The following is an 11951-nucleotide window of genomic DNA, read 5'->3' as shown; positions in this document are numbered from 1 at the left end:
TTTGTAATTGCAGCATTTTAGTGTAATTTTCACAAACAACTGCCATTGGATTTATTGTATCTAAGTTCACTGTTATCCCACCGGTGACCATCAAGATGTTTACTCATTCTAAGACCACACTCAACAAAACTGAATTATGTTCATTCATATAATGTGTACCAAAAATCGTTGTCATATCTTTGTTAAAATACTTTACTAACCTTTTGTTTTGGAGCTTTGATGCAGCCATCATCTGCTCAGGGTGCAAACAGGAAATAAACGTGTAACAATTTGCACTAATCATGTGAAACTGCACATATTTCATTGAGACCCTTTATTTTTTCCATATTTGCAAGAAGTGCACTAAAACATCAGTCAGTAAGGTTTTTAGAGCGTTATAAATGAAAATCTTTTTTACGGTCAAATGGGTTAATATTAATGGTATTATTCAAATAAAAACAATCGGTGGTCTGCTGGAACATTCCGGCCATTCCGTCCATCATAAATCGCATGTTCCACACATAATTCCGAGAGAAAGTGCTGTGTTTAGGACCTGGAGGACGCGGCGTCTCTGCAGGGAGTTTCTGTGTTTACCAGCTCACAGCTCAAAACGAGAGCACGACTGCGGTGTTTGGAGAGCAGTGTGGCACGATTTACCACAGGCTCTGCCATTTCAACAGATCGTTTTCGGTTCGATTCGTCTTAAATAATAATTCTTCTCGTTGTTGACAACATCGACGAATGAAAATGTTTCAACTACTGTACTTTGTGTTTCTGCTGAGCTCTGGTTTGGTGGACTGTTGGTCTGTTGTTGAAGGTAAGATCCCTTTCTGTGTTGTAGTAACTTTCTAAAAAAAAAAAAAAAAAAATCAAATGTATGGTTTAGTTCAAGTGATTGAGTTTATGCATGATTTTCTCACTATTTTGCATTTTAAATCAGTTTTTGTACAAGATCATTTCATATCTGTTCATAACAAAGCACATTTTTACTGGAAATGTATCGACTATTGTTTTAGTGTAGTAAATGTTGTAAGTTAATCATGAAATTTTAACCACCATTTGGAAACCAATTTTCCAAATCACTTGAAGTTGATTTGTTCCCCCAGAGTGTATGACCGCTAATGGAGAGGACTATAGGGGAATTCAACAGAAGACATCCACAGGGAATATCTGCCTCAACTGGAAGAGTCTAAACTCTTCTAAACATACAGGTAACTTATGTTTCTACTTTTAATGATGTTTTTGAACATATTTATCATAAAATATGAAATCAAGCACCTTCAAAACAACACCCCCAAAACAATGTAATCATATTTGAGGAAATTAAGCTAGGATACGTACAATCAAGCATGTTTACAGACTGTATCCATTAATTAGAGAGTGCAGTGTGCAAACTGTCAATGTTGCTGATTATAGATTTTGTAAATTATGGTTATGTATGACATGGGCATGTTGCCCAGATGATATTATGAGCCCAACTCAAAAAGCTGAGCAATCAATCTTCCATAATCCAGACAAGGACATTTCTGGGGATGTGCATGTGGGACACACTCACTACAATTTAAAAACACATGCTCTCACACAGTTAAGCCCCCCCCCCCCCCCCCCCCCCTTTACACACCAATCAAAATCCAAAATGCGGTCAAACACTGTATAAAGACGTGGACTATATACTAGTGAAATAAAAACAAACACAATGTGCATGTCATAATCCCATAGAAGGCAAAAAAATGATGTACATAAATTAAACAATATTATCGAGTAATAATCTTAAAAATCTGCGATAGCCCAGCAAATAAAATTAATATCACTCACCACTAAAAGGGCTTCTTCCTGCTCTTCTTGTAATGCACTTGAAATTATAGACATTTTAAAAATGTATAATTTTGTTTCTCTATTTAACTTTAAAATGTAATTTTCAGTAAATTGCTCTTTGACATACAATGAGCATAGTAATAAAATGAATCATCTATAAATATTGGCACATATTATCGTCTGATGAATCTTTAAAGGATACATTTTCACTATCGCCCACTGTTTACTTTTAAAAGATCACAAAATCTGTCAGATATGGTGGTAAATTCAGATGTAGTAAGGACTCGCACAAACAAAAAATGTTTAGTTCGAAAATATTAAGTATCCATTAAATCAAATTTTAAAGGTTCATCATTTTGTTTTCTTGCCAGATGTTGGAGATCACAATTTCTGCCGCAACCCAGATGGTTCAGAGAAGCCCTGGTGCTATGTCTCCGGGTCTGATGGAGCAACCAGAAAAGAAGCATGTGATATTAGGGCATGCCAAGGTAGCCATGTTCACTCTTACTTAAAATCACAGCAGCTCATATGCATATAAATGTTCATTTTCTAAACATTCTTGACATTAAACCTTTTTCATTAAATATCACAGAGCACTTTTGGGGAAGAAAAGAGATGAACACTCCAGCATGAAATGCGATTTTGATTTATGAAAGTGATTTATTTAACTCGTGTCTTTCTCAGGCATTTCACAACTGGGTCTTACTAACGTGTTACTCTGTTTCCACCGTCTCATACTTTTAGCTGCACACTGTTTCTTCCAAGAACCTGGAGGAAGCTAATTTAAAAATATTCACGTAAAGCAGAAATGTGCAATCTTACTTTTTGTGGGAAAAATGGCTTTAAGAAAACATCCTCTAGGGAGTGAACAAGGTCGGCACCAAATATTTCACTTTCCCCAGAGCCTACTCTAAAAACTGGAACTGAACCAAACTTTACTTTATCTATTAATCATTTTTCCAGCAGTCTTTTATTTGGTTTATTATTAACAAAAAAAAAACTACTAGGTCAGTTTTAATTCACACTGATGCAGTTTCTCAACATGCTGATAAAGTTGAACAACAACATGAGCCTTGACATTTCCTCAGTTGAGACGGACAAAGGAACAAACAAGGAAACTTGTTCTGCAGCTGTTCAAGAGAAGGTGTAGGCCCCGCCCTCTTGCGATTACGATTGGCTGTGAGGAAGATGCACACCACGGCGACAGCTTCTGATTGGCTCGCTGAGCTGCAACCTAATGTTCTTTAACTCTGCTGGAGTGTGTAAACAGCTTTTTCAGAGTAGAGGGTGGTGGAAAAATTCTAGAGGGCTGGACCATAGCAAGAGAAGTAAATGTTAATGTTCTCAGCTGTGAATTCTTCCTATGGGGCCTCTGAAATATATCAGGTCCACCTAATGTCCTATTTAAATAAAAAATAGCCAAACTTGATCTCATTACGCATGTTTCAAAAAGAAAGAAAAAAATACAAAGTGTCCTAATCTTCGCCTAGTGTGTCTAGTAAAAGCTAAAGCTTTGTTTGGAAAAGCAGAACACATTATTATTTCTGTATTTTGCAAATTGCGTTCCGACTTTTCTTATATTTTTTTTTATAGCTGTTTGAAGTCAGCATGAGTTGAAAATTCACTTCATCAATTTTCTAAATGTATGTTAGTTATTTAAGTGATTTTTTTTTTTTTTTTTTTTTTTTTTTTTTTTTTTTTCAAAATTCAAACTTCGGATAGACTTCTCTCTGGTGATATATGCCTTACTTTTCCATTTATTTAATCCACTTACATATCACCCCTTTCTTAAAATCAACTGCAAGCTCACATTCTGATCTGCTTCCATCCAATCAACAACCGCAAGAATACAATTGTCCGTTGAGAGCACTCACTCCCAGACCACAGCAAAACTGCTTAGTATAAATGTTTTGTTAATTGATGGGAGTGCAAAGCTGATTTACATTAGCGGCACAGATTAAGAAAAAAAACCCCAAAAACTGAAAAACACTCAAATCCTATTCATCCTGTCACCCCACAGACCAAAACTCCACAGAAGCCACGGCTCCAGAAGAGTTGGTCCCCACTCAGGGCCTCGTCCCAAGGATGGTGGAGACCCACGAAAACACAGACTCCTTCCCCTCGCAGGTGGAGGGTGCGGCAGTGCAGCCCGTGAAGGGAGTCCGACAGCAGGTCAGGAGTGGACCCAAGAAGAAGAAAGACCTTGGGACTCTCGGTAAGTCTTGAGTTGACTAAAACCTCAAACTACATCCAAGAACCGAGAAATTCATGGGTATATTGGTTATCTTTGCTACCTTGGCAGGTTATGTTCTGGCCGTCTTCATGATGGCAATTATCATCCTACTTGGAGGTGGCATCACAATGGGATACTTCTACAAACGGTCAGTACAGCCTGCAACACAATGACCCATTACAGTATGCACTTAAGTATGGAGAATAGACAGCTGATATCAATAGAAAAGCGCAGCAGACAAAATCCAGGCAAAAACGGCACTTCAGTTCTTCAGAATGAGGACCCTTGGGATAAGATGTGTGGCCAGTCCTTCATGTACAGTTCATAGTGAGATGCTGGTTTTGATCTACTCAGAGTAGCTCAGAGGTGCTGACTGTGGAACATAGATAAGGATGACATTGGTTTTTCTGCGTGCTTTCAAGGGAATAAAGTGTGATAGCTCACAAGGCCGGGCATTAGCTTGAAACGCATAGCAGGTTCATGTAACACTATCATTTTAATGCCATTAGACACAAGAAAGAGAGCTGGTGAGTGGGTTTAAATATTGACGGCATCCTAACTGTCTATATTTGGGAGGTTGTTTTGACATTTAGAAGGGGGTGTTGAGTTTGGAGAGGAACAGAAGGACTCTGAAAGCTGATATCAATAGAGATATCAATTGTATTGTACATTTCTTATCACAGTGTATCCAAACCCAAACTAAATGTGCAGCAAATGCTGGTGTTGAAGCAAGCTGTCAAATTTAAGGTTTCAAACCTACATGTCACCCTAAAATCAAAAGAAAAAAGAAATTCCATGTGACGTTTATTTTTTATTTTATGTCATTTCCATTATGCTCTATCATAATTTTTCAGAAGAAATAAATATAGTAACAAATGCTACAATGAAAAGTAGTAAAAACTGTTTAATTGTCATTCAAATTTCACAATATAAAAAATCTTGTTGGTTCAAAAATAGGTTTCATTTTTATATTTTCCTATTTTTTATATTTCTGGTGATATATGACAAGATGTTTAATGTGATAATAGATGACAGTAAAAATCTGAATTTTGGGTAATATCTCATCTCTATCTTGTAAAGAGTTTGGCAGGGCACTAAATAGCCTTGGGCAGCATGTACTCATGCGTCAGCTGATAATGTGTGTATGTCATCGCTTATCTAGCGATTAATTGGCTCAGTATTATTAAGCAGGGGCAGGATGTTGGGCTGAGAGGAGGGTTAACCTATAATACTAGGACAATGTCACCCACAGGAAACATGTTATGATGTAACAGCACATGGATCTCAAACCCTTCAACCAAATACGTTACCCCTTGTGAGAGCGGTAGTGCTTGTTTCAGTTGTGATAAAGCACAGCTCACTGCAAACACACAGGCAGGAAAGTGCTGGGTAAGTGTAGGAGGATTGTATAACATGCAGCAAGTCTGAATGGCTAGAGATGCAGTGAAAGGAAGGATAAGCCAGGGGTCTGTTTAGTACTATGAGATTTCTCCAGCATTCAGCTCTCATAAAATGGTAAAGGATAGTGATCGAGATCAGTTTCTTCGTTGGCAGCGAGTGACGAATTAGAACTGGTCCTCTCCACTTGAGCATTTATATCTTCTCCGCGCTAAAAATAGGCAATACTGGAGACAAATCACTCCTTCTGTCTGTAGTGCGTCACTGTTAAATATTACAGTCTAGCTTGAATGGATATATTAGAAATGGAAATAATATTCAGAGAAAATGAAGTGGATACGCTCATTCTTTTTGATTATGTAATTCAGAATGATTCTTCGAGTCTGTGTTTCCGAGACAGAAAGTATGAATTTGAAAAACTCTCTTCGGAGCAGTTAATTGTAAACCTTGGACATTTGTTGAGTTTAGCAAACAGGGTCTTAACGGTTAATGTACTATCAAAGATCATGACGACATAACATAATGACACATAATTTCCATTCTCCACCATTCCACAGGCATCAGGCACAAAGGATTTGGCGTGTGAAAGCATAAAATTGTAGTGTAACAGTTCACTTTTTGTTTTTCAGGTCACAAAATTAAAATCAAACTTAAGAACCATACACTTTTAATCAAGCTTTTAATTAAATATGATTTTAATTATTTCCATGGTCAAAAGACTGTCTAGTACCAAGCCACTTTTTTTCTTCATTTAACTCAAAATATTAACAGTTACTAAAGTCATGTGATACAGTATAAATTTTGAAAATATGTGCATATTCATATACAAAAATCACTATATCCATACAAACATGATAAACTTCGTTATTTATGGCTCCAAGAAGAAACATTTGAACAGCACCGCGTTTTATGAAACTTTTTGAAGAATTGGTAATGGAAAATATTTAGCATTTAAAAAAAAAAAAAAAAAAAAAAAAATATATATATATATATATATATATATATATATATATATATATATATATATATATATATAAAAATTACAATTTAGAACGTTGAAAAAATGCTAAATAAAAATGTTACTTTTATACCCCATTCTATTATTCATTCAGTTGATGAGTGACACAAACAATCGGTGTTGTGGCGATGGTTGAAGTGAAATGGTTTTGTTTTTTGTCCCGTAGGGCTCGTAACCTCAAGAAACAGCACGAGCAGCGGGTTTACGAGCGCGAGATGCATCGCATCACTCTTCCTCTCTCAGCCTTTGCCAACCCCACCTGCGAGCTGGTGGACGAGAACACCATCGTCATCACGGCTGAACCGAACAACCAGACCCCCACTCAGGAGCCCGTCGAGGGGGCCGACCCCCTTATGGGGACAGCAGGGACCCCTGGAGCCTGATGGAGGAGCAGGATGAGCACCTGAAAAGGCATCTTAAGACATGTCTATGCAGTATTGCAGAATCTCAGAGGACCAAACCCCATGTCCACCTTCCCTCTGCCTGTCGTCTCTTTTCTCTTTACCCTGCCTTTACAGCACGGTTTCACAGTAAAGGTAGGGCGTATGCCTTGAGAGAGCGGTGGAAAGTGTTTGTTTTTTTTTGTCCCAGACAGTGTCCTTATTTCCTCAACAAAGTTGTTGGGGAAAGTAGGACATGCAGGGATACATTGGAAAAGGTGAAATGGTGGTTTTGTATAAATATGCATGTCAGGAATTCACATGGAGAAAAATGACAAGTACATTTTGTGAACATCATCACAGGGCATGAACTTTCCCTGCTTGTTAAACTCCAATGAGATGGCGACGGTCCAGTTAACTGCTTCGTGTCCTGTTATGAAGTGTCGATGGATCAGATCATCTGAAGTTCTGGGGTTTTGAAAGAGAAGACAATCTATTCTTATCATCTTTCCTGCTGTTTTTGTTCTTAATATAGTTGTGGTGGAGAGTTGAGACTGAAATTGTACATGTGTATCTGAATCTGTTGCTCTACAGCTGGGCTTGTTCTGTAGGGAGCTTTGGTTGGCAACTAGAGCTAATTGAGTTAATTGCCTTTGATAGCCTGGGATGCTAGAGCTGAGCTAGGTGAAGGTTTTGACTAAATGAAGAGGAAAGCTTTCCAGAGATCTTGCCTTAGTAAATTACATTTGAATGTATTGTTGCTCCTGTGGCCACAATCTGATCAAGAGCAAGTGAGCGCTTGTCATGACTTCAGCAAACCAGTCTGAGTGGGTCTGATTAGCGGTCTCTGGTTACATTTTCTATATCCGTGTTCATTTGTTCCTGACCATACAGATGGTCTGAAATAGGACGATGTAGTTTGAAGCATGAACCTGAAACTGAGAGAATGTTCAAGATGACATTAAAATAATGTACTATTGTTTCATTTTACAGAGATTTTTGTAAGCATTTGTTTTCCCTTGGTTGTACAACTGCTTAAGGTTCTGGAAGATCTTGTATTTTTATTTTTAGCAGTTTTTTACTGCTATTAAATAAAATCAGTTTGAAGAAAATTATATCGTTGTACTTTTATGACATGTTCTTGCAGTATTTTCCTTCATATATCACATAGTAGCTATGTTTATTTTCCTGCACATTATGGGATTAAAGGGGCAAAAAAATTCCGATGAAAGACTTGCATACAGTGTAGTAAACGCTGACCACTGCCTATTTGTTTTTAGTAGTAAATAAGTACAGAATCATCAAACAAAATTGGAATCACTATGATTTTTTGTTTTGAAAGAATACATGCTCACCAAGGCTACATTCATTTGGTCGCAAATTAGTTAAAAAACATTTAAATTGTCAAATATTACCATTTTAAATAGCTGCATCTATTTTTCTATTATATATTTTAATTTTGCCTGACTCTTCAGCAGCCATTACTCCAGTCTTGATCCATAAGTAATAATTATAATACACTGATATTTTATAAACCTTTTTGTGATGTTTCAAATGGTTAAGGTACTTAGTGAAGTCTGGAAACCGCAATACTTTTAAAGTTTTAAACTTAACTAAGTCTCAACTATAATTTTTGACCAAATGTTAGTAAAAAATATATATATAAATAAATATTCTAAGTTGCATTTACACTGGTTCAACTGATCCTTTGCTGATTAAGGCTAGAAGGGGATATGTATGGCGCTACTGCGATCGATATAGCATCATTTTTGTCACACTGTACAACAATAATTACTATTTTTGTGTAGGTTTAGGGTTGGGGTAGGTGTAGACGTTAATAAAACTCAATCTAATAGGTAGAAAATTAATTTCATTGTTCGTTTCCGGTCGGAGCTGTAGGTCTATCCCTTCTAGCTGGAGTTTGATTGATTTGCCATATGTTCCACCCCCTCATTGGAGAAAAATCACATTCAAAAAGAAGGCCCGTGACGCTGAAATCCAAACGATGACAGAAGTAGACGTAGAGGAGTGGGATGACTTTCTTTTAGCCTCATTTTTACAATGTTTTTGTATTAATTATCACGGGCTGTAATAAAAAACAAGTAGTCATATCCTAATACTGAGTAAATACATTTGGTTCGCATAGCCTGGAAGATGTCTTAAAATGTATTTCTTTTTTTAACATTTAAACGTAGACCACATTATTACCTTTTGACTTCATGAATACAAATAAATTACAGCTTAATGATTTTTATATTTTTTATAATATGTTTAATAATATTATGTAATATATTTCCTTTTTTAATATCATATATATTATCATTTAATATATATTTTTTTATATTTTGGCATTTAGTTTTTTTATGTCATTTATTTGATAGTTATGTATACATTATTTTATTTTAAATGGTAGAAAAACCTGTTTTTGACCTCAAAATAAAGCACTTTCTCTCTGTATGGCTATGGGAACGAACAGTTTTGTGGTGCTTGGAATTCTTTATAATTAATTAAAAATAAATATTACCACATTGATGGCCCAAGAAGGTGTAATTGTTCAAATAACACATTGTTTGATTTTAAAATATAAAAATAAAAAAAATTGTACCTAAGTGTTTTTCAAGTGTAATATTTCTGTAAAGGCTATAGCGACAGAAAATTTGTCATTTTCATAGAATTACATAGAATTATCTCAAAAAATTAGAATATCGTGAAAAAGGTCAATATTTTTTGTCACTCATTTCAGAAAGTGAAACCCATATATTATATAGATTCATTACACATAGAGTGAAATATTTCAAGCCTTTATTTCTTGAAATTTTGATGATTACAGATAATGAAAACCCAAAATTCAGTGTCTCAGAAAATTAGAATATTACATAAGATCAATAAAAAAAAGCATATTTTAAACAGAAATGTCAGGCTTCTGAAAAGTCTGTTCATTTCTATGCACTCAATACTTGGTTGGGCCTCCTTTTGCATGAATTACTGCATCAATGCGGCGTGGCATGGAGGCAATCAGCCTGTGGCACTGCTCGGGTATAATGGAAGCCCAGGTTGCTTTGATAGTGTCCTTCAGGTCATCTGCATTGTTGGGTCTGGTGTCTCTCATCTTCCTCTCTATGGGGTCCAGGTCAGGCGAGTTTGCTGGCCAATCAAAGCACAGTAACACCATGGTCATTGAACCAGCTTTTGGTACCTTTGGCAGTGTGGACAGGTGCCAAGTCCTGCTGGAAAATGAAATCAGCATCTCCATGAAGCTTGTCAGCAGAAGGAAGCATGAAGTGCTCTAAAATTTCCTGGTAGATGGCTGCGTTGACTGTGGACTTCAGAAAACACAGTGGACCAACACCAGCAGATGACATGGCAGCCCAAATCAGAATCAGAATCAGAATGAGCTTTATTGGCCAAGTATGTTTACACATACAAGGAATTTGTTGTAGTGACAGAAGCTCCACAGTGCAACAGAAAGACAGCAACAGGACAGGACACAGATAATAAAAGATAAATATCCAATGTACGAAGCAGCAAAAACACAATATATAATATAGACAACTATGTATGTACAGGTCAAGTTTGTGCAAATTAGAAATGAGAAATAAAAATAACATAAGTGAGTTTGGTGAATGGATAATGTATTATAGTTGTGTGTTCGACGTTTATTGTTGAGTGTTCATGAGATGGATTGCCTGAGGGAAGAAACTGTTCCTGTGTCTGGTCATTCTGGTGCTCAGAGCTCTGTAGCGTCGACCAGACGGTAACAGTTCAAAGAGGGAGTGTGCTGGATGTGAGGGGTCCAGAGTGATTTTACCAGACCTTTTGCTCACTCTGGATAAGTACAGTTCTTGGAGAGTGGGGAGGGTTGTACCAATGATTCGCTCAGCAGTCCGGACTACCCTCCGTAGTCTTCTGAGGTCAGATTTGGTAGCTGAGCTGAACCAGACAGTTATTGAAGTGCAGAGGATGGATTCAATGATGGCGGAGTAGAACTGTTTCAGCAGCTCCTGTGGCAGATTGAACTTCCTCACTGAAATCATCACTGACTGTGGAAACTTCACACTGGACTTCAAGCAACATGGATTCTGCGCCTCTCCACTCTTCCTCCAGACTCTGGGACCTTGATTTCCAAATGAAATGCAAGATTTACTTTAATCTGAAAAGAGGACTTTGGACCACTGAGCAACAGTCCAGTTCTTTTTCTCCACAGCCCAGGTAAGATGCTTCTGACGTTGTCTCTGGTTCAGAAGTGGCCTGGTAGCCCTTCTCCTGAAGTGGTCTGAGCGTGGTGACTCTTGATGCACTGACTCCAGCTTCAGTCCACTCCTTGTGAAGCTCTCCCAAGTGTTTGAATCAGCTTTGCTTGACAGTATTCTCAAGCTTGTGGTCATCCCTGTTGCTTGTGCACCTTTTCCTACGCAAATTCTTCCTTCCAGTAATCTTTGCATTTAATATGCTTTGATACAGCACTCTGTAAACAGCCACACCTTTCTGTAATGACCCTCTGTGACTTACCCTCTTTGTGGAGGACGTCAATGTTCGTCTTCTGGATCATTGCCAAGTCAGCAGTCTTCTCCATTATTGTGGTTTCAAAGAACAAGAGATACCTGGAATTTATACTGTAGAGATGGTCATTTATTGAAACTCAAATGTAAATATTCTAATATTTTGAGATACCGATTTTTGACTTTCATGAGCTGTAAGCTCTAATCATCAAAATTAAAACAAAAAACTTTTTAAATGTTTTACTTTACATGTAATGAATGAATCTAAAATATATGAAAGTTTCACTTTTTGAAATTAGTTACAAGAAAAAATGTACTTTTTAATTTCCCCTTTGAAGCTCTTGTGTTTTTCTCCTTTTCCATCTCTCCAATTCTGCTCACAGGTGATTGGCGATGGGTTTTGTTCCTTCTTTTGTTGCAGTTTGCTAATTTTTGTAAAATAGCTTGTTTTTGCTTTTCAAATAAAATAGAGTGGTTTCAGTTAAATATGTTGCAGGCTCATTTATTGGTAATATATAATTAATAATCATCAAATATATATATATATATATATATATATATATATATTGGGCTTGTTTTTGAAGCTGCAGTTGCTTCTCACCAGAGTTGGCAACTGTGCCTAGAACCGA

At 36.9% G+C, this 11951-nt stretch overlaps 1 protein-coding gene across 2 annotated transcripts; it reads left to right on the top strand.

The window, feature by feature from the left end:
* Window positions 1-467: 467 nt before the first annotated feature.
* On the top strand, window positions 468-7938 carry LOC306870264 (phosphoinositide-3-kinase-interacting protein 1). 2 transcript variants are annotated; one of them, XM_079417426.1, is made up of 6 exons: window positions 468-796; window positions 1086-1190; window positions 2166-2282; window positions 3815-4009; window positions 4097-4175; window positions 6610-7938. In XM_079417426.1, the coding sequence occupies exons 1-6, from the start codon at window positions 721-723 to the stop codon at window positions 6824-6826; spliced, it is 789 nt and encodes a 262-aa protein (XP_079273552.1). In that variant the 5' UTR covers window positions 468-720; the 3' UTR covers window positions 6827-7938. The 2 variants fall into 2 exon arrangements, with proteins under 2 accessions (XP_079273552.1, XP_079273553.1); XM_079417427.1 differs by having other exon boundaries at window positions 580-796; window positions 1069-1190.
* Window positions 7939-11951: the final 4013 nt, after the last annotated feature.

The sequence above is a fragment of the Barbus barbus genome (genome assembly GCF_936440315.1).
Source record: "Barbus barbus genome assembly, chromosome: 5".
Classification (NCBI taxonomy): Eukaryota; Metazoa; Chordata; class Actinopteri; order Cypriniformes; family Cyprinidae; genus Barbus; species Barbus barbus.
This window is presented reverse-complemented; position numbering and strand designations above follow the sequence as displayed.

Excerpts from the sequence above, each read along its gene's own strand:
- LOC306870264 (XM_079417426.1), top strand. The coding sequence starts at position 721 with ATGAAAATGTTTCAACTACTGTACTTTGTGTTTCTGCTGAGCTCTGGT. Across the intron at positions 2,283-3,814 it reads TGATATTAGGGCATGCCAAG|ACCAAAACTCCACAGAAGCC; the intron begins GTAGCCATGTTC and ends GTCACCCCACAG. Across the intron at positions 4,010-4,096 it reads GAAAGACCTTGGGACTCTCG|GTTATGTTCTGGCCGTCTTC; the intron begins GTAAGTCTTGAG and ends CTACCTTGGCAG.